This window comes from Enhydra lutris, unplaced genomic scaffold (genome assembly GCF_002288905.1).
Source record: "Enhydra lutris kenyoni isolate GAN:26980312 unplaced genomic scaffold, ASM228890v2 scaffoldscaffold41, whole genome shotgun sequence".
NCBI lineage: Eukaryota > Metazoa > Chordata > Mammalia > Carnivora > Mustelidae > Enhydra > Enhydra lutris.
In genome coordinates, this window is record NW_019154125.1 from 7,934,228 (window position 1) to 7,956,286 (window position 22,059).

At 39.8% G+C, this 22,059-nt stretch overlaps 1 protein-coding gene across 4 annotated transcripts in view; it reads left to right on the forward strand.

Moving 5' to 3' along the window:
- The first annotated feature begins 305 nt into the window (after positions 1 to 305).
- LOC111155379 (neutral sphingomyelinase activation associated factor) overlaps positions 306 to 22,059 on the forward strand; it is a 58,285-nt gene continuing 36,531 nt past the window's right edge. For 2 of the 4 annotated variants that reach the window (XM_022515530.1, XM_022515531.1), the window contains exons 1-5: positions 306 to 457; positions 17,565 to 17,654; positions 20,888 to 20,966; positions 21,062 to 21,129; positions 21,211 to 21,247. In XM_022515530.1, the coding sequence (XP_022371238.1) occupies positions 399 to 457; positions 17,565 to 17,654; positions 20,888 to 20,966; positions 21,062 to 21,129; positions 21,211 to 21,247 (333 nt within the window). In that variant the 5' untranslated portion in view covers positions 306 to 398. Of the gene's footprint in view, positions 458 to 790; positions 1,015 to 5,626; positions 5,651 to 17,564; positions 17,655 to 20,887; positions 20,967 to 21,061; positions 21,130 to 21,210; positions 21,248 to 22,059 lie in introns of those variants that run through there. The other 2 variants (XM_022515532.1, XM_022515533.1) reach the window with 2 other exon arrangements.

The window sequence follows — 22,059 nt, forward strand, 5'->3', positions numbered from 1 at the left end:
CCGCGGGTGGCGAAACCGGGAACGTTCGTCGTTCAAGGACAGACCGCAGGCTGGCCCCGGTCCTTCCCGGGCCCCCGGGGGCCTGAGTACCTCGGGGTCAGCGAGCGCCCCTCCTCAGGCCTGAGTCACGGCGCCGCCGGAGTCCCCACGCGAACATGCTCCGCTGAGCGCGGCCGGGACGCCGCGGGCCCTGGGGCGCAGCGTCGGGCGGTCGGGCTGTGGGGCGCCCAGCGCCGCCACTGCACGCGAAGCCAGGCCCCCGCCCGCGCTCCCCTCCCGGCCGGGACCTTGCAGGCCGGTTCACCGGACCCGCCTCCCAGCCGCGTCCCTGACTCCTCGCGGACGACAGCGGCGCCCGAGCCGTGCGTCCCCGCGCGCCCGCGCGCTGCCCTCCCTCCATGGCGTTTATCCGGAAGAAGCGGCGGGAGCAGCAGCTGCAGCTCTACTCCAAAGAGCGGTGAGCGCCTGCCCGGGACCCGCGGGCGGAGGCGGGGAGGGCGGGAGCCGGGGTCGTGGCCTGGGACGTGCTCGGGGGCGGGAGCGGGGTTGCCGGCGGGGGTCCGAGAGCCCGGTCCCGGTGTGGGGGCCCCGGCACAAAGGCCGAGGCCCGGGGCGTGCTGGGCGCCCGGGCGGGGGTCGCGCCGGAGCCCGGGAGCCGGGTCAGGGTCGGGTCCGGGTCCGGGCCGGGTCCGACGGCAAGCGGAGCGCAGGCGGAGCTACGCTGGTCCCGGCTCCTGCGGCCCGGCTTACCCGGAAGAGGCCGCGCGGGTCCCGGCGTGGACTCCCTCGCGGGCGTCCGGCCCGGAGCGCGAGCCCCGGCGTTCTCTAGAGGGGAGCGGCTGGGGGTGCGCGGGCCGGCGGCCTCCCTTGGACCCTGGGTCCCCGGCTCTGGGTCCCCGCACTGCGTGGGAGCCACAGCGTTGTTCCGCCCGGGCCGCACTGTGCGGGCACCGGGGAAGACGCGGATGCTTCGCTTCCCTGCGCCTTTTTCTGCCAACTTCTTCGGACGGAAGGGTAAGGCCTGCCCAGCTCCCTGCCCGGCTCGGCCGCGAGGTGGGCCGCAAGAAAGGCCTTCCCCTGAGAAAAGCCAAGCGCCACCTCACAAACATGTTCTGCCGAGCAATGGGCCTCATTGTACTTAAGTGTATTTGAAGGCTTTGCATTCGAACGCTCGGTGAGGCACACCAGTCATTATCCCCAGATCCCAGTAAGGGGGACCAGTAAGGATTTGGGGTCCCAGGGCGAGCCCAAGCTCAGATGATCTCAGAGCAGCGCCGTTTTAGTTTCTGATCCTCAGCCTCCAAAGGAAATCGTTTGTAAAAACAAAACAAAACAACACACAAAAAAACTCACTTCTGCTCTAAGTGTATTTCTGGTGAATGAATAACTTGCTGATTTTCGGGTTTGTGGTCCCAGGTGCCAAAAGGAACTGGGAATGAATCATTTTACAGTTATTTTGATTGTGAGAGCAAGTTACTCAGGAGTGCTGCTAGCCTGTCACCTTGTTGTGTGATGGATGGTGTAGGGAAGGAAAAAAATCTTTACCCTTGAAGGTCTTCCAGCTGGGCTAAATGAAATATACATAAAACAGAATAACAGGAGAAGAAAGCCAAAGTTTTATCACATGTATACAGAGGCCCAATATTAAAATAGAGACCTAAAGAAATGACCAAGGCAAGTAGTTTTTATATATTTTAGACAAAGAGACAATACATTTGTGAGGCATTGACAGGGTAGAGAAAACAGATGTTTGGGAGCTTTAATTAGGAATTCTAAGCAGAATTTAGGCTGAGGTAGTAGATTAGAAAAAAAAAATAGTAACAAGGTTTGTTTCTGCAGCTTTCTTCGCTTCTAAGTCCCTATCTCTGGTGTAAAGATGTCTTTTTACTTTTTAGTACAGGGAGATTTGTTTCCTGCTTTCAAGGGGGCAGAGGAGGGTCTGAGTGACCTTGCACTGGCTATTTCTTAAGTAACTTTTATTTCAAAAAATATGCTAGAGGGGCACGTTTTGGGGCAGCCTGCCCTTGGCCCCTGCAGTGGACACCAACAAAGCAGATTATATGTGGAAATACAGGTGTAGGCTCTAAGGTCTGTGTGATCTTGCAGCATCCACACTTATTTTATAGGTATTGACTTGACCCGTTTCATCCAAACATTCATATCCTTTTCTAATCCCTAATACTGGCCTGCCCAGGATATCCATAGTTTAAGATTTTATTCTTCACTGTAGAGAAGAAGAGAAGATGTATCAAAAAAGCATATCTTGGATATGGCTTCTGAGAACGTTTTGATTTTATGATTTGGTTTTATCCACGGAAAGACTTACTTTTAATGCTAAATAATAACTAGACCCTAAATAAAGTAACTCACACTCGTAGAGGCTCTTCTGACTGCATTTATAATGCCTGTTTCATGTGGAAGGACCTCGAGGAGAGTTTCTTTGTTCTGTACCAACAACATTAAGAATTGAGGGTATTCTGTATTAAGTAGATGGATGTGCAAATTTGCATCGTAAGAACTTAGGAACACTTGAATTGCCATCGTGTTCTGTGATCAAAGAGTCGTTTGTAACCATTCTTGGCCCCTTTGGTATAGAGAGAAACCTGTTTTCTTTAGATCTGCCAGTTAATTCCATAGCTGTCATTTTTGTTTAATTTGGTTGGTTTATACAGCTCAGCAATGTCACACAAATCTTAAAGTCTGCTCTTGGGTTTCAGTGTATAATCTGCTTTGTGTGTATCTATTGGTCAGACAGTATGACAGGCTAGCAGCGCACCGAGATAACTGTAGCTCTCAAAACCAAAACATTTATTCGTCCGTCAGCAGGGAGCCAATATTCCTGAGCATCAGGAATCTGAAGAAGTTGGTGTCGCAGAGCTTCGATATATTTGGATCCTCTTTGCTGACTGCTCCAATTTTTTAACTCTTGGCTCCCTAGCTTTGCAACCTTGGGTTGAGAAGCAGACTTCTACCCAGAAGGTTTCTACAGAATACTAGTTGGATGAAAGGACTCTGTCTCACAATTAGGTGTGGGTTGGAACCATGCTGTCCCTATAAACCTTAGAATGCACTCTGAAAGAGAGAAATATTTTAAACCGACTTTGTTTCCACACAGATTTTTCCTGGGTCATCCCTTTGTGGCAATAAACACCAGTTAGCACAAGAATTGATAAAGGTCATTGGCTGAGGCATACCCATGAGAACTGTTACTTTCCTTGGGACTGCTTCAGGGCTGACCCAGCAAAAGGCCTAACGTCTTCAGAGTTGTGAGTTCATTGGTCCCCCTCTCATGCTGCTTGTGAGATTTTAGAGTTCTACCACTACCAGATAATAACCCCAGGAAATGAGAAACCTGAGGTTAGCTTATATTTCTTTTAGTATTAAACTGATGCTACTGCATTTAGGGTAAGCAGTATTTCTACAAAGGTAGAAGCAGAGAGACCGGTTGGGAGTTTCCTGGATTGGTGGCTTAGACCAAGATGGGGGCAGAAGAAATGAAGAGAAGTGGATGGGTTTTAGATATTTTGGGGAGGTAGAGTGGACAGGTCTTGGAGTGATACATTTCATATAAAAGGTAACAGAGAAAGAATCCCAGCTAGAGCTGTCAGGTAAAATACAGAATGCCCAGTTAAATTTGAATTTCAGATGAATAGTGAAAAATCTTTTCGTGTAAGTATGTACCATGCAATATTTGGTACACTTATATTAAATTTTTTGTAGCTTATCTGAAATTCAGATTTCACTAGGCATCCTGTATTTTCATTTGCTCAACATGGCAGTCCTCTCAGGTTTCTGGCTTAAACAACTGTACAGTGGTGCCACTTACTGGTAATGTTTATAAAGAAATGCTTTGGTAATGTTTGGTATTAGAAAACAAAAGAGATACTTGGTCATTCAGGTTAAGTACACTAGTATCCTGGTTAAGATATAGATGCCAGAAACTATATTAATTTTACTGGTTTTTAAAAATTCATTGTGTAGGTGTTAATGGAAAAAAAATTCAAAAGACAATTCACATATCTTTCTTTTGAATTGTTGGAAATAACAAACATATAGATAAGGAAATAAACGTTAGCAGGTAAGGATATTTTACAAACGGCTGCTATTTAAGATATTTCTATTTTAAGATTTAGAAGTAGGCTGATTGTTAAATATTTTTTATCTTTACATTTAGAAGTGGTGTGATGGAAGAATAGCTGTTTTTTCTTGGATGACTAGAAATTTAGAGAGTTGAGGCATGCTCCTACTGGGGGAGAGTCAAATTTTTCTCTTTATAATGTTGTACAACAAATTACTTAGGTGTAGCTTGTAAGCTGTCATCCCAGTATAAAACATTAGTAATCATGAATTATATATTGAGCACACATATTTCCTTAATAGTTTTACAGGCACTTGATAGAATTCAACTTTGTTTTCAAACATTCCATGTGTATGTATTCTCTTGGTTATGCTTATATTAAGTTTCTTGGCTGATATTAAATATCTTCAGCTTAATATGTTATTTTTTATTTATTATACCATAAGTACTGGTTGAGAGGGAAAAATGTTTGCTATCCTCCTGTTTATTCTCTTATTTCTAAGACTGACCGTCCTGTTCTTGTAATATCTCATTGAGATATGCCAGGTGTTGAAAATGGAAATAAACTGTAGAGCCACAGTTAGTCAGGAATGCTGAAGGGTTGAAGGAAATCTACCAAACTATGACTCAGAAGTAGGATTTATTTTTCTCACATAAAAAACAAAAAACAAAAAAAAAATTGTGGGAGGAGATATAAATGTTGCAGATATTTTAACTTAGAATTTACACTGTATTTACCCAAACTGCATTACTAGTCCTTCACCTTATGCCCTTATGGCTGCCTAAAAATAGCTTCTTCCAAAATGGTTACCATTTAAGAAGACACAAGAAGGGGTGCCTGGGTGGCTCAGTGGGTTAAAGCCTCTGCCTTCGGCTCAGGTCATGATCCCAGGGTCCTGGGATTGGGCCCCACATCAGGCTCTCTGCTCAGCAGGGAGCCTGCTTCCCTCTCTCTCTTCCTGTCTCTCTGCCTACTTATGATCTCTGTCAAATAAATAAATAAAAAATCTTAAAGAAAAAAAAAAGAAGAAGAAGAAGACACAAGAAAACAACCATAAATTTTGAATGGGTTTGCTCTATGATTTTCATTAAAAATTTTTTTAATGTGATATAAAGTTGGGTATGGTCACTTAATGAATTCATTGCTTGTTTTTTTCTTTTTTTTAAAGATTTTATTTGTTTATTTGACAGACAGAGATCACAAGCAGGCAGAGAGGCAGGCAGAGAGAGAGGGGGAAGCAGGCTCCCCGCTGAGCAGAGAGCCGGATTCGGGGCTCGATCCTAGGACCCTGGGATCATGACCTGAGCTAAAGGCAGAGGCTTTACCACACTGAGCCACCCAGGCGCCCCATTGCTTGTTTTTTTCTAAATAGCATTGCAATTTCATCTTTCCCCATCAGACATGTACAGTTGTAACTTAACATTTATAACTCAAAGATTTTGAAAATTATCTCTGCCTTTTTTATTTCATTAAGTAGCTCCACACACAGCATGGGGCTTGCACTCAGGACCCTGAGATCAAGATCTGAGATGAGATCAAGAGTCAGATGCTTAACTGACTGAGCCACCCAGGTGCCCCGTTTTTTATATTTTAATTTGTGTGTAGTGAATAAGCTCTGCTTAATACTAATTCTTTGAAAGTATTATGATTTAGATTGTAGTCATTTTTCACAATTGATGTGAGATTACAAATAGATGTATATTAATATTGGTATAATATCTATATATCTGTTACATTAAGCTTGTTAGTTGGGTTTAGATCTTTCATTTTTAATGAATTTTTTTCTGATTGACTTCTCAGTTTGGGAGTTTCTTCATGATGCAAACCTTGACTTATATTTCTATCAATTTTTGCTATACATATTTTCAGAGGATGTTATTAAGTCTATGTAAGTTTAAAATTGCTATCTTCTTAAAAAATTGAATCTTTTGTTGATATACAATGACCTCTTCTAGTAATGATTTTTTTTTTATGTTTTGTCTGATTTTAATATAACTATATCAGTTTTCTTTGGGGTATTTGCATTATATGGAATTTTCATTTTTCTGCTTTCTAATTTTTCTGTATCCTTAAGTTTTAGGTATATTTCTTATTAATAGATTAATATAATAGTGGGATGTTTTAATAATTCATTTCCAATAATTTTTGTCTTGACAGATTAATTTTAGTCCATTTACATTTATTATATTACAGATATATTTGGATTTTTAAATTTTGTTCTTTAAGTTTGTCTTATTTTTTTTTTTAATTTTAGATTAAGACCCCCTTGCTCCCTTTCATTTTACCTGGAGATTATGGTACCTGTGTGTTCTGTTTCTGTTTTTCTAGAGCTTACCTGGAAATTTTAACATTATATTTAGCTTAAGATCTGAAACTAATCATTCTCATAACCCTCCTCCCTAACAATATAAAGACCTTGGAATAATTCCTGTTGTCCCATCCTAAATTATAGTCTCTGTTGTCTAGTATTTTCAATGTAGATTTAAAATCTAGATTTTAAACCTACAAATTAAACATAGCAATTATCTAGTTAATATATTTTTACATGCATATTTACCATTATCTTAGTTCAGCATTCCTTCTTGACAATCATATGTTCTCTGTGGAATTATTTTCTCTTTCCTGAAGAATATCCTTTAGAGGTTCCCTTAATGGTAATAAACTATTTTTGTCTGTTTGAACATGTGCTTATGTTCTTGTTTTGGAGATCAGTTTTCCTAGATATATATTTTTGGCCCTTGAACAACATGGGGGTTAGGGGAGCCAATCCCTGTGCAGCCAGAAATCTGTGTATAAATTTTGACTTCTCCAAAACTTAACTACTAGTAGCCTGCTGTTTACTGGAAGCCTTCCAATAACAAACAACCAATTAACATATATTTTGTATGCTATGTGTATTATATACTGTATTTTTAAAGTAAGCTGGAGGAAAGAAAATGTTATTAAGAAAATCATAAGGAAGACAAAATACATTTACAATACTGTAGTGTATTTATTGGAAAAAAAATCCACATATAAGTGGATCAACACAGTTCAAACCCATGTTGTTCAAACCCATGTTGTTCAAAATGCTGTAATTTTCTCAGCATTTTGAAGATTGTGCAAATGAAGACAGTTAGCCAAGGAATATGCACCCAACTTGCTGGAGCAGTTGTTGGTGGGAGAAAACCCAACTCGCAAACTCCGAGAAAAGGTCAATAACAGGTGTGCTGTGCCCCCCGTGGTGCAGCTCTTAGCTACCTGACAGGGTCATGCTTCAGACTCCAGGAGAATCCTGTATCTCATGGAGTGCTCAGGAGCCAAGATGCCTAGAGCTATGCTGTGATGGAACCTTAGCTCACCATGTCCAGCTCGGCATCTGTGGCTGTGCATTGGCCTTGTCTCTTCTCTGGCCTGAGTGGGACTGTCAAGCCTTGAACTTGAGTCTGTATGATGTGGCAGGATTGGGGCAAAACTTGGTTTATCTGTGTTCATGTTTAGGGAGCCACCAGCATGTTCTCTGGCGTAATTAAGATACTGGGGTCCAAGCCTTGCATTTGACTGGGACTGTTTGCCCTTGACCTGGGAGCATAGCAGATTTCTGTGGAGCTTTGTAGAAAGCCACTTTCCATTCTGGGGGAGACCAGCCTGCATTTAAGTCTTAACAGTTCTTTGTAAAGACTCTGTCTTTTAAAAGCAGGACTCTGGCTGCTTTTAAGATCTCCTCTTTTTAGTGCTTTGCTGTTTGTCTCTATAGAAATTTCTTTTTATTCACCTGTCCTGATTGGTATTCCTAAAGCTGAAACAGTTTCAGAAAATTTGGAGCCGAGCCTTCAGCTCTTAGAATATTGCTTTTATGTCTCATAAAGACTCTTTAACATTTAACTATACTTTTATATGCTGCATTCTGCATTATTTAAATCCATCTTACAACTTAAAATTTTTTTTCTCTAGTGGCCTAATTTCCTGTCTATATCACTCATTTGCTTTAATTTCAATTATTTTTAAATTTCTAATTCTTTTTGGGTCATTTATAACTGCCTGATCCATTTTGATAAGAGTCTCTTTGCTATATTTTGATGTCCTTCTATTTCTTTAAATTTATCTCTTGACGTGATCAGATATAGAAAATAAATTATCTGTAACTTTTACAGATCCAACTGAACAGTTTGTTGCTTATATTGACCCTCATTCGGTAATTTTGTTATTTGTTTGTTTTAGGATTTTTGATTTTGGCTTCTTGTTCTTTGGAAGCTTATCCTTGGGGATTCTTGAGGGCCTGGGTTTCAGCTGGATTTTTCCAGAAAGTGTTTGCATTCATTTCTGCCTGGGGTGCTAGGAGAAAACACCCTGGTTTGTCTTGAGTTTTACTGGGCTACGTTAGTAGTGTGAGTTCTAGCCTCTAGCCCCAAATGTGTGTCAAAGCAGGCTGGTGGTTTCATATTCTCAAGGGAGACTGACTTTGCCCCCAGCCCAGAGCCCAGGGCCTACCATCTCCCTCTAGGGAAGGGAGGGTAGGTGGTTTTATTTCCAGACTCCAAGGGTATTAACTCTAGGGATTCTAGCTTTTTCTGCACCCCTTTCCTCTCCGCGCCCCCCCCCCCCCGCCATCCTCTCAGGGCACATGACTCTATGAATGTAGGCTCTCTAGTACTCAGAGTTGGGCAAAGCCCCAAGGGGAAAAGACTGCTCCGGTACCTGCTAACTTCTCTCTTCTGTGACTTTCCCTTACTTTCCCCATGTCCTCAGCCAAGCATTTGAAAAAAAAGATTGTAGTAATTTATCTAGCAATTTTAGAGGCTCTGTATCTGTAGTGAGATTGTTGTTCTGGACATGTAATCTGCCATTAATGTCTGAAATGGGATTCCTGCTGATTTGTGTAAGCCTGGATTTATTTAGTGTATCTATAAATCCACTGGTTAATAAGAGACTTTCAGGTTCATCTAATTTGTCTCTCTTGCTTCAATTTTATAGTTGAGGCCTAAACAGATAAAGTGATTGGATTAAAAGTCTAATAGCCAAGTCACAGGTGAACTAAGACCAGAACAGATGTTATCTGATCCAAGGCCATCCCCAGTGCCACCAAATGTGTGGCTTCATTTTTAGATATTAGGACAATGCTTATTTTTATGGTATCTCAGAAATTTAGAATGATTGAGGAATGATGGAAGCCTGGTTTACATGGATATGAGTTAGAACCTTGTTATTCTCACCATGGGCCTGCAGCCTCACCATTGCCTTGGAGCGTGTTAGAAAATGTGCAGTCTGGGTGTCTGGGTGGCTCAGTCGGTTAAGCTTCTGCCTTTGGCTCAGGTCATGATCTCAGGGTCCTGGGATCAAGCCCTGCATAGGGCTCCCTGCCCAGCGGGGAACTTGCCACTTCCCCTACTTGTGCACTTTCTCTCTGACAAATCAATAAAATCTTTTTTAAAAAGAGAGAAAATGCACAACCTCGGGCTGCACCCTAGATGTGCTGCATCAGAATCTGCATTTTGATGTGATCCCCGCATGTCATACACACATTCACATCTGAGAAGCACTTTCCGGGTAACAGTAATTAAGCATTTCTCTCTCTCTCTCTCTCTCTCTCTTTTTTTTTTTTTTTTTTTTTTTTTTTTGGGCTCCTTTGAACTACGCTTCCATGTTTTCTCCATTGTTTAGAGAAGGCTCATGGTGCATGCTCCCTTGGGCTCTGACCCTTGATGAGTAAATTGAAAGATTTTGAAAGCATACATGATCTTTTTGCCATTTGTTCTCATAGATAGTTGAGACTTAAAAGTAGAGATGACTGGTTTTATGGATGGTGTCAACGAAAGGGATTTCGATATCTGAACCATCTTGTCCAGGAAGTAACTACAGTTTACATAGTCAGAGGAGAATGTAATTTCCTAGAGTCTGGGCAAGTGGTAGAGTTTTAAACTTAGCCCCAAAGGAGAGGATCACAAGGCCAGAGGAAATGGTGACATTGGTTACACTGGAGGACAACAGGTAGAAGATGAGATGCGACTCCCGCGGAAAGAGGAGGCAGTAATTTACATGAGAAAACAATCAGTTCCGGACCTAGAAATAACATTCAGTCACTCAGATGTCTCTATGTGAGTATGTATAACATGAATAATAAAATGAGTTAAATTTTATTACAGAAGAGAATTAGTGTGTGTCTTAGATGTTACTGAAGCTTATTAGGATGGGGACTCAAGATTGGAATCTAGGGACGCCTGGGTGGCTCAGAAGGTTAAGCGTCTGCCTTTGGCTGAGGTCAGGATCCCAGGATCTGTACACTGAGTCCTGTATCCCACTCCCTGCTCAATGGGGAGTCTGCTTCTCCCTCGGCCTCTCTCCCATGCTCATGCACACGTGCCCTCACTCTCTTTGTCTCTCAAAAATAAATAAATAAAATCTTAAGAAAAAAGGGGGGGGATTGGAATCTAATGCTGAAAAGATACAAACCTGCTCAAAAGGAATGACATGACAGGAGGTGAGGCCCTGAATGTCAACAAGTACAACTGCCAGGGAATCTGAATAGAGGGGGGAAACCTAGGGAACTTTCTAGAAAGAGGATCGGAGATAATTGCATTCCTTTGTTACAGGCCACCTAAGTGAGTAGAAAAAATGGCAGGTATGTACCTGATGTAGATTGAAAACAGGAAATAGCACAGAAAGTGACGAGAGACCTTACTTAGTCAATGCCTAGTGAGATATAATTACAGTTTCTTGAGTTCCCTTGTTGAAATTTTGATCTATTTTAAGGCAGAGAACTTGAGAACTTTGCAAAATTCTGAATATTAAAAAGAAACTAATTAAGTAGTAGTGCTGGTAACCTTCAGGAAAAGCTGTCCATATCCAGTTGTTTGTCACTGAAGCCCCGGGAGGGGGCTCAAGCTGGATTCTGTCTTAACACAGAAGTAGACTTTTTAGAAGGCCGATAATGGAAGTTACAAGGGAAAAAAAGAGATAGCTATTACTACTGGGCAGTTCTGGAATGGATATTGATCCCGTAAGTTTTGAAACTCTGAAAATTCAGAACGTCCAAGCCAATGGTCTTTGGCGAAGAGTCCTAGAAAATGAGACAAGCAGTTAACCCTAGGATGGTCATACAGGTAGTGTTCCTCTGAGCTTATAATTTTTTTTTAAAAGTGTAAAGCTGGAAGGACAACAGCCACGGACAGCTGAAGAGGATGCACAGACCTGCACAATTAGCCTCAAGAAAGTTGAAGCCCCAATGAGTGGTGGCCTTAAAAAAATGCTACAGATTAAAAAAAAAAAGTTTTGTGTTTTTTTTTTTTTTTTCAAGTTTCCTAAAGTTGAATTTAAAAGCACCTTGCTGCCTCGGGCCCAGCAATGGGAAAGCTGGTGTATAACAGAGGAAGTGTGTTTTGTGCGCTCTTAATGATACTGACCTTCAGACTGGAAATGACAGGATCAGCGGTCCTAAGATGTGTGCTACCTCCAAGCTGCTGGGAGAATTTGAGTTTGGGACCACAGAATCGTTCAGTGATCCAGGAGCTTGGAAAGGTGCAGAAAGAACATATATGCATAAGTCAGTTCAGTGCTAACTCTAGCTCAGACAGGTTATTTATAAACCACTAGAAGAGGAAGTTGTTGCCACAAGGCTCCAGTGTGAATCCACTATAAAGTCATGTTATACTAATCTCTTGACAGAATTCTGGCTGGTAAGTCAGGAAAACACAGCAGCTTAATGCATCGCAACTTTGTCAGAGAATAAGGGTGGGTTGTTGTTGTTGTTGTTTATGTCTTAATAGTGGAATTGAGAAAGGAGAAATTAATGTTAACGTAGATAGACGGGATACTATGTGTCTGAATGACTGTATTCAGAGGTTCCTGTCAAATGTATTATGGGGGGAACATTTTCATGTTGAGTCACAGCACTGTGTTCTCGCCCTTGTCCGTTCAGCATTTCCTTAATGTCTTTATTTCAGAGCCATTTTAAGAAGCTCACAAAAAATGCCCAATTTGGTTACACCAATTCTCTAAGTGGTGGGGGCCCTAGAGTTTAGTATGACCTGAGGATAGTGGTAGGGGATCCAGAGTAGAGATGGCAAATGCTGGGCTCTCGGGCTTTTTCCGTGCCCGTCCCTGCACACATCACCACGGCATCGGGCCACTTTCTCCCATTGAGCACGTAACAGTTCTCCTCAACACAGCGCCACCTCTCCAATCCAGAGAAATGATGGACTAGCCGAGTCTTCTGGATCCATTATAAATACTTTTCATCAATAGAATGTTGGGTGGTGAGTGAGTGTGGGCACAGATGCAGGGTTACTCTGAGGGCCACCTTGAGTGAACTTGTTTCTGTGTTTTGGTGGAGTGCTGAATAATACACTTCAGACTTTAGGTGACATGAGGATGTGGCAGCATCTTTTCAGGAAAGTTAAGCTGCTGAGTGAATAAATTTATCAAAGAGGAATCCGAAGAGCCCACCACAGCTCTGTAAAGACAAGATGGATTAAGCTAAGGAGTTCCCAGGGACAGGGCCAAGAGTCTCCTAAGGAAAACATTTAAAAAGTGATTTCTCAGGCGCCTGGGTGGCTCAGTGGGTTAAGCCTCTGCCTTCGGCTCAGGTCATGGTTCCGGGGTCCTGGGATAGAGCCCCGCATCTGGCTCTCCGCTCAGCGGGGAGTCTGCTTCCTCCTCTCTCTCTCTGCCTGCCTCTCTGCCTACTTGTGATCTCTGTCTGTCAAACAAATAAATAAAATCTTTAAAAAAAAAAAAAAGTGATTTCTCAGAACCTTTTCCTCCTGAGGATATGGTTTGAAAATCATCGTGCAAAATGCCATGAAACTTTATTGTAAGAATTTGTGTATACAAAAATTTTAAAGCAGGTGTAACACTTCAGTAGAAAGAAAATGCACACTCTGAAAAATTCCTTAATCCTTTAACTTCAAATAATATGATTTGGTTCTGTCTGTTTACCTTGTATTTTACATTTCTTACAAAATATGTGTCTTGGTAAATTAAGGAGGACATAAGTTACTTGCCAAGATCATTATCCAGTTCTACAGTAGTTGATACTAATTTTTTAAATTGTGATAAAAATAAAAAATAACAAAGGCTTACCGTCGTAGCCTCTTTTAAGTGTGTAGTACAGTAATGTTATGGATGTTCACTCACACTGTCGTGTGACAGATCTCTAGAGCTTTCTCACCTTGCAAAACGAGCTCTCCCCCCACTGAAAGCAACTCCCTGAAAAGCAGCTCTGCTCTCCCCATACGACCAAGCGCCTAGCAGCCACCATTCTGTTTTCTCTTGGTAAGAGTTTGATGACTTTAGATACTTTATGGGAGTGGAATTATGTAGTATTTGTTTCAGTGAGACCAGTGTAGTAGCATGAGACAGGACTTCCTTCTTTTTTAAAGCTGAATAATATTCCACCATATGACTATATGACTATAATCATATATGACTATTCCACATAAGACTATACCACATTTTCTTTAGCCATTCATTGGTGATGGATGTTTAGGTTGCTTCCCCCTCCTGGCTATCGTAAATAATGCTGCCCTGAGCATGGTGATGCAAATATCTCTTTTGAGATCCTATTTTCACTTCTTTTGGATGAATACCCAGAAGTGGGCCTGTGGCTTGTGTGTTAGTTGTATTTTTAATTTTTGAAAGAACCTCTGTACTGTTTTGCATAGCGGTTGCACCATTTTACAGTCCTACCAACAGTGGGCAAGGGTCCCAGTTTCTCCACATCCTCACCAACATTTGTTATTTTCAGGTTTGTTTTGTTTTGTTTAATAAGGTCTGAGGCAATCGCCCACTTGTAGTTTTGGTTTGAGTTTTCCTGGTGGTAAGTGATATTGAGTATCTTTTCATATACTTTTTGGCCACTTATATATCTTCTTTGGAGAAGTATCAATTCAAGTCTTAGGTCCATTTTTTAATTGGGTTACATTTTGTTTCTGTTGAGCTGTAGGAGTTTTTTTTAATATATATCCTGGGTAGTAACTCCTCATCAGATATGTGGTCTGCTCATATTCTTTCCCATTATTTAGGGTGTCTTCTCATTCTGTTGATTGTTTTCTTTGCCACACAGAAGTTTTTAAGTTTGATGTGGTCACATTTATTTTTGCTTTTGTTGCCTGTGTTTTGGTGTCCTGTCCAAGAAATCATTGCCAAACACAGTGTCGTGAAGCTTTCCATCAAGTCTTCTTCTGGAGTTTCATACTTTCAAGTCTTGCATTTAAGTCTTTAATCCATTTTGAGTTAATTTTTGTATGTGGTGTTAAAGTAAGGGCCCAACTTCATTCTTTTGCATGTGGAAATCCAGTTTTCCCAGCACCATTTTTTGAAGAGATTGTCCTTTTCTTATTGTGTGGCCTTGGAGCTCATATTTAAGCATATGTGAGGTTATTTCTGACCTCTCTTCTGTTCCATTGGTGTATATGTCTGTCTTTTTGCTGATTTTGATTTTGTGTCGATTACTGTAGCTTTGAAATATGTTTTGAAATCAGGAACTGTGAGGCTGCCAGCTTTGTTTTTCTTTCTTGATCGTTTTGGCTATTCAATTCCATATGAATTTTAGGATTTTTTTTTCTATTTCTATATTAAATGCCATTGAGATTTTGAGAGGGATTCCATTGAATCTGCAGATCACTTTGGGTAGTATGGACACTTAATAATAATATATTGTAATGTTATATATGTAATATATAATGTATAATAATAGGAATATATTTTTATTTTTTAAATATATAATTGATATGTATAAATAAAATTATTAATATACTATTCTATATAATAGGGTTGCATATTTTTATTTTTAATTCAAGTAACATTAACATCGAGCATTATATTAGTTTCAGTGTATAAAATAATGATTCAACAATCCTGTACATTACTCAATGCTCATCCCAAGTGTACTCTTAAACCCTTCACCTGTTTCAGCCATCTCCCCACCCACCTGTCCTCTGGCAACCACCAGTTTTCTGTAGAAGAATCTTTTTTTTTTTTTTTTTTTGGTCTCTTTTTTTCTTTATTCATTTGTTTCTTAAATTCCACATATGAATTAAATCATATGGTATTTGTCTTTCTCTGATTTATTTAACTTAGCTTAATGCCCTCTAGATCCACTCATGCTATTGCAAGGAATAGGACTATATTTTATTAATTATGTGGAAGAGCTGGTTGTCTATGAAGGCTACCTGTGCTTTATAGAAATAAAATTATGCCATTATCTTATTAAAGATACTTATTTTATTTTACCTTCTCTCTAAGAGGAGGAGTGGGAAGATGAATCATGGGAAGATAGGGTTAAATAGTTCCAGCTCAAGCAGAGGGTTTCAGGTCATTAAGGCATGACCTAAAAATAAGGGGCAAGGTAACTGAAAAGGATCTCTCTGAGTTAAACCTTCATGGAAATTATCCGATGCATCAAAGGATTGTTCTAGCAATCCTAACTCGTGTGATTGTATTGAAATTCAGAATAAGTATTAATAGTGAGCATTTACCTTTGAGCTCTGGCATTTTAGCCGGTGATTAATTCTTGTTCATGGACTTAAAGATGTAAATAGGCTAATAAAAAGTTACCTATTAGGATGGTAAAGCTGGTTCCTGCTGTCATTAGTCTTTATGAGTTATTTTTCTTTTGGCTCAGTTTTCTTGGTAATGAGCAATGTCTTCTTATTCCATGAATATAGATTCTTCTTTGTAAGGATATTTATTATAGGCTTTTGACCTCATGTTCTCTAGAGAGAAGTTCTCGAGAACTTCAAGTTGTGTCCTGCTTGTTTTGGTCTAGTTCTTTCATATTAGAGGCTGGTGATCTTGGGTTATCCATTCTTCTTTAAGTGTGAAATATGTAATTATGCGTCACTGTGGGCAGGCCTTTTCTGTTGGGCTTCAGTATGGGGTGATGCTGTAAAGACCCTACTCTTTCAAATATTCCTATCCATGGGTCTTTACAGCTATTTTGTGTTTTCTAAAAATAATCTATCAAACTGTTACTTGGAATGGTTATGTCTTCCTACTTTTTACTCCTAACCCTGCTCTCCATGGGGCTTCTTTGTACCTAATATCTGCGATCTGGGGACTTTTTGGAAGTCCTATGATTTAAGTTGGTTTTCTCCTGATAGGTACCTTCCACTGGAGGTGTGTGCCGTTCTGATTTCTGATTGCTGCTGATTCCTCCCATCTGTTTTCCATTTCTCACAAATTTGTTGCTCTCATCTTCCTCTGTGACTCTTCAATTTTAGTCTGTGGTTTTTTAAAAAATATTTTCATTTACTCAAATTTTAGTGGCTCTTCTGGAGGTAACAGAAATAGACACACACGCTCAATCTGCTATGTTTATTGGAGACCCTGTCCCTAACACAGCAGAATTCCAGTCCCACACTCCCCCTGAGAGCTTTTCCTGGAACTCTGGATGCCACTGGTTTCCTGAATGAAAACACTTGTTTCCAGTTATTTGCCACATACTTGTTTCTGTGGCCATACAACTGAATTAACACCTTTTCTTATTACCTTATTTTGGTTGTGTGTGGTTTTTTTTTTTTAAGATTTTATTTATTTATTTGACAGACGGAGATCACAAGTAGGCAGAGAGGCAGGCAGAGAAAGGAAGCAGGCTCCCTGCTGAGCAGAGATTCCGATGAGGGGCTGATCCCAGAACCCTGGGATCATGACCTGAGCCGAAGGCAGAGGCTTTAACCCACTGAGCCACCCAGGCACCCCTACCTTATTTTGTTTTTAAAAGTTTAAGACACTTGGGCAGCTCAGTCTGTGGAGTGTCTGCCTTCAGCTCATGTCATGATCCCAGGGTCCTGTGATAGAGCCCCTTATTAGTGGTTGGGCTCCCAGCTCAGCAGGGAGCCTGCTTCTCTCTCTCCCTCTGCGTGCTGCTTCCTGTGCTTGTGCTCTCTCTCTGTCAAATAAATAACATCTTTAAATAGAAAAAGAAAGTTTAAAACACATTAAATTTTAAAAGGAACTGTATTTTAATCCTATTCTGTTCAATTTACTTATTTGTCCAATACCAAAGCATTAGACTTGTTAATACAGGGAAATATCCAGAGATCTACCTCTCAGAGGCATATGATCTTGTGGAAGTAGCAGGATAAGTGTAACTAACCATGACGCAAAACACTAGACCAGGAGGGGTGTACAACCTGGAAGGGGAGGTAGGGAAGTCTAGTGGTCAGCCAGCAGAAACAAAGGATGAAAACTCCAAAGGTGGGAAAGCCCCAGGGTTGGATCAGACAAGAATAAGTTTTATTTCATAAAATCTGGGGTTTCTCTTAAAGGAATTTTAAAAATCCATCTGTAAGTAATTTTATTTATTGTATCTTTTGCTCAGCTAGGCAAATCTGTCTGTTGCTTTCTCCCACTGAATCGAGGACAGCATCTAATATATAATACACACCTATAGGTATTTGATGATTAAATGAACAATCACTTCGGGAACAGATGCTTTAAATATTCTGCTTTCTTATGCTTAAAAAATAAACATGAGGTTTTATTTTGTTCTTGTTTTTCCAAATTTAGATTTTCCTTGCTCCTACTTAACTTGGAGGAATACTACTTTGAACAACACACAGCTAATCATATTCAGAACAAAGGCGGCCAGTATGAAAGGTAAGGAAGATTTTTGGATCTCTGTGAACTAACAGACCTTTCCCTTGTCTGATATTTTTAAAATGAAATGTATGGTCATATAGATTTGTCCCCCTTTTATACTGGGAGAGTAACGAGAAAGGAGGAAGGACTTTGAAGTTGTTGCTATAACTTCAGATATTGTCTAAAGCTGAGAAGCAGTGTGTACGAATTCCTCTAATGTGAGTGTCTAACTCAGCTGGACAGGACTGATTCATTCCAGCTCTTTTTTCTTGTATCACTTTTATACTTACACTCTCAATTATTTGGGTTATGGTGTTATAAAGTCATAATCATAAAACACCAAAGTGGCATAAAAATCAGTACTTTCAAAATGAATAATTTGATTTGAACTGGAAGCAAAGTCAATTTTCTCTATATCGTATTCATTACTGTGTATTGCTATAGAAACACATTTGGTTTCTTTCGCCATACTTTTTGAAAGCTGTGTACAATAACATGTAATGAAGTATTTTGTTTAAAATGCCAACTTGGAATTAACTAAGATCAGAATTGTTCCCACAAAATTGTATCTGCCGATGATTTCCTTTGGGGATGTCCCTTAACTGTAGGTCATAACTTGATCACACTTTGATATTAGATAAACTCTATAATTTTTAGTGTTCCTCAGCTTTTATCTTGAAAGGACCACCACAGCCATGTGGTATTTGTTTAAATACAACCTAGAGTGAGAATTACTTAGCTTTTTGTTAGGGAGCTTATGGCATGTCTGTTTCCTTAGCAGTCAAATTAGACAATTCTTGTTCCTTGAGATCAGCACCTTGCTTTCTTCTGGAATTTTGCTCATATTCTTCTCCCTAATTCCATACCTCTGTTTTTCCTCCCAGTACACCTCTGCTGTATACCGTAAAACATCTTGCTTAAAATTAAGTGCATTTGTTTATTATTAAAACACAAATATAAGCTAGCCACCCGAAACCTGTTTTTATAATTTTTAAGTTATTAATGGAGTTCAGTGGTATGACCCATGGAAGTGAATTCGGTGATATCTAGCAACATTGCATGTGCATTTACCTATTGATCTAGCAAGTCTACTTGTAGGGAACTATCTCACTATCTTACCATGGGAAATATAGAAATAGAAATATGTACAAGGTTATTTATTATAACACTACTTGTAATTGCAAAATACTGAAAATAATCCAATAGGGGACTGATTGAATAAACAATGGAATGTCCTCGTAATGGAGTACTATGCAACTGTAACAAAGGAATGAAGCAGGTCTGTGTAGTGCTGTGGAGTGATCTCCAGCATATATTCGGTGTGAAAAATAAGGGGCAGAGTACTGTGAATTGCATGCTATCTTTCACATAATTATGAAGGGAGAAGAATAATTTTTTGGTTATATTTTTAAAAATTAAAAACATTTTAAATTACATATTTAAAAAAACATAAACTAAAAGCTAATGAAAGTGATTACACAGAAAGATCGATGGGGAAATAATATAAAATGACAACTAGACATCTCTGACTGTTCCTTATTTTATAATTTTGCCTTTGGAACTGTAGAAATATTTTACATATATTTTAATATAGACTTAACATTTCAGAAGAAACAGTAAATCTTAAAAATCAAAGAGAAAATGAAACAAGTGAACTTAACTATATGTATGTTGGAAGGTTAACCACAGAGAATTATTGTAATCAGCTTCACAACATAGTAATTTGTGTCTCTGGTGAGATATGGCCTAAGTTGAAAAAGAATTGCAAAAAGAGGTTGTAAATGTTTTAGTTGTAATATCATTGTTAGTAATTTGGGTATTATTATTTTGAAAGTGGTTTATTCACATGTGCACATAGATTTATATAGTTAAATGAAGCAAATAAGTAATATGTCTATGCAAAGACAAGACTTTCAGGATGAAAGACCTACAAATCTAATAGTAAAGGAGTTAAATTAAAAACCTAATGTTACATTTGAATTGGAAATGTTTATATGGGTTCATATATTTTTCTTTTAAAAGAAAGTATTTTCGGGGTACCTGGGTGGCTCAGTGGGTTAAAGCCTTTGCCTTCAGCTCGGGTCACGATCCCAGGGTCCTGGGATCGAGCCCCAACATTAGGCTCTCTGCTCAGCAGGGAGCCTCCTTCCCCTTCTCTCTCTGCCTGCCTCTCTGCCTACCTGTGATCTCTGTCAAATAAATAAATAAAATCTTTTAAAAAAATAAAAATTTAAAAAATTAAAAAAAGAAAGTATTTTCTAGCTCTCCCCTCTGGAAAGGCCTAGAAACAACCTGGTAGCCATGAGCACTGAGACTGTGCTGTCAATACCACTTCCACAGGGGCGCCTGGGTGGCTCAGTGGGTTAAAGCCTCTGCCTTCGGCTCAGGTCATGATCCCAGGGTCCTGGGATCGAGCCCCGCATCGGGCTCTCTGCTCAGCAGGGAGCCTGCTTCCCTCCCCCGCACCCCTGCCTGCCTCTCTGCCTACTTGTGATCTCTGTCTGTCAAATAAATAGATTAAAAAAGTCTTAAAAAAAATTAAAAAAAAATACCACTTCCCACAAAAAAAGAATGAGGGCTCTTTGAGAAGTTGCTGAATCTAAGTTTGGGGCAGGAAGGGTGCAAGGTGAGCCTGGCACGTCTTGTCCTACTGGCAAGTAAGGGAGGTGTCAGAAATTACTGCACATTGAATGAAAAGGGCACAAGGGCCCACTGGAAGAATTAGGCAATAAGTGGGACAAACTGAACACCAAAAAAGAGCAATGCCTGCAGTGGTGGAAATGTATCAGAATCATTAGAATCCACAAGTTCATGAGATGTTTATATTACCTGGCAGGGATCCTAGGACACCAACTCATTATTCTAAAAACTTGATGAATAGGAGATAAAGAATCAGGCTATTTTTTCTGCTTTCTTTGTACAAATTGTACTTCAAATCATAGATAAATACTGTACTCCAGATCATACATATATATATATATATATATATATATATATATATACTGTAAAGTTGTTCTTTGTTGATGAATTCTGGATAATAAACAGAAGGAGTGATAAAAATTTCAGTTCCTAATGAATAATAGGATTGGGTTGGCAAACCATTGGCCTGGGGTCAATGTAATTAAAATAATTATATTGTTGTTCTTTCAGTTAATGCTTTAGTTATCTACTTTCTAGTTAAAATATATTATGATTCTTTTTTTACTTTCATCGTGTTCACTAATAATAATCCTTTGTACTTTGATCCCTAGGAAAATCAGAGGCTCCTTAAAAATATGTTCAAAATCAGTTATTTTTGAACCAGATGTAATATCCCAGCCCATCATTAAGGTAAATGCATTTTAAATTTGAATAGAGACATTCCTACTTTTTGTGTATATTTTATCCTTGCTTATTTTTGTAATATTTCTCTCAATTTTATCCAGATTCCTTTGAGAGATTGCATAAAAATAGGAAAACATGGAGAAAATGGATCCAATAGACACTTTGCAAAGTATGTCATTGTCACTAACTGTTTAATTTTACTTCTACCAAAATAAGTTTATATATTTAATGACTTTTATCTGCATTGTAGGGCAAAATCCGGGGAGATTTCACTCATTTTCAGTCAGGTAAGAAACACATAGTAAATATTTTTTCCTAACCTGAGTGAATGCAGGCACACAGACACAGACACACACATACCTTTTTTTTTTTTCTTTAGCACTGACATTATTTGTAGAAATCTCAGATGAAGACTGTTGGCATAGATGTTTACATGTTTTTAAGATTGAACCATTGAGAACTATATTTTTTTAAAAAGCTGTGATCTGTCATGAGATCCTTAATGTTTGGGTTTGTTTTTTTTTTTTTAAGATTTTATTTATTTGAGAGAGTTAGAGTAGCACAAGCAGAGGGAGCAGCAGACAGAGGTAGAAGCAGGCTCCCCACTGAGCAGGGAGCCCAATGCAGGACTTGGTCCCAGGATCCTGGGATCATGACCTGAGCTGAAGGCAGACACTTAACTGACTGAGCCACCAGGTGCCCCAAGATCTTTAATGTTCTTAAAGTTGTGTGATGCCTACAGGTTTATGGCTTTATCCTCAGGAGTCCTGCCAGAGTGTGGGGGTTGAGCTGGAAGCACTGTGGTCTCTCCTGCAACCTCTGAGCCATTCAGAGGGAAGCCAGCAGCACAGCCCTGAGGGGGATCTCAGGGTGACTCCTGGTGACAACCACGGCCCCAACTCAGGATATGCCATCTCGTACAAGTTAGGAGGCTTGGGGTCCTGACCTTTTCTCATCCCAAATTTATTCAGCATACACATATGTTCCCAGTATCATGCTTAATACCAGCAACACGGAGAAAAAAACAAGGTTTTTCTCCTGTCATACACGTAGTTCATCTATTTTAGTTTAGTTTTGTATTTTTCTTAACTTATAAATA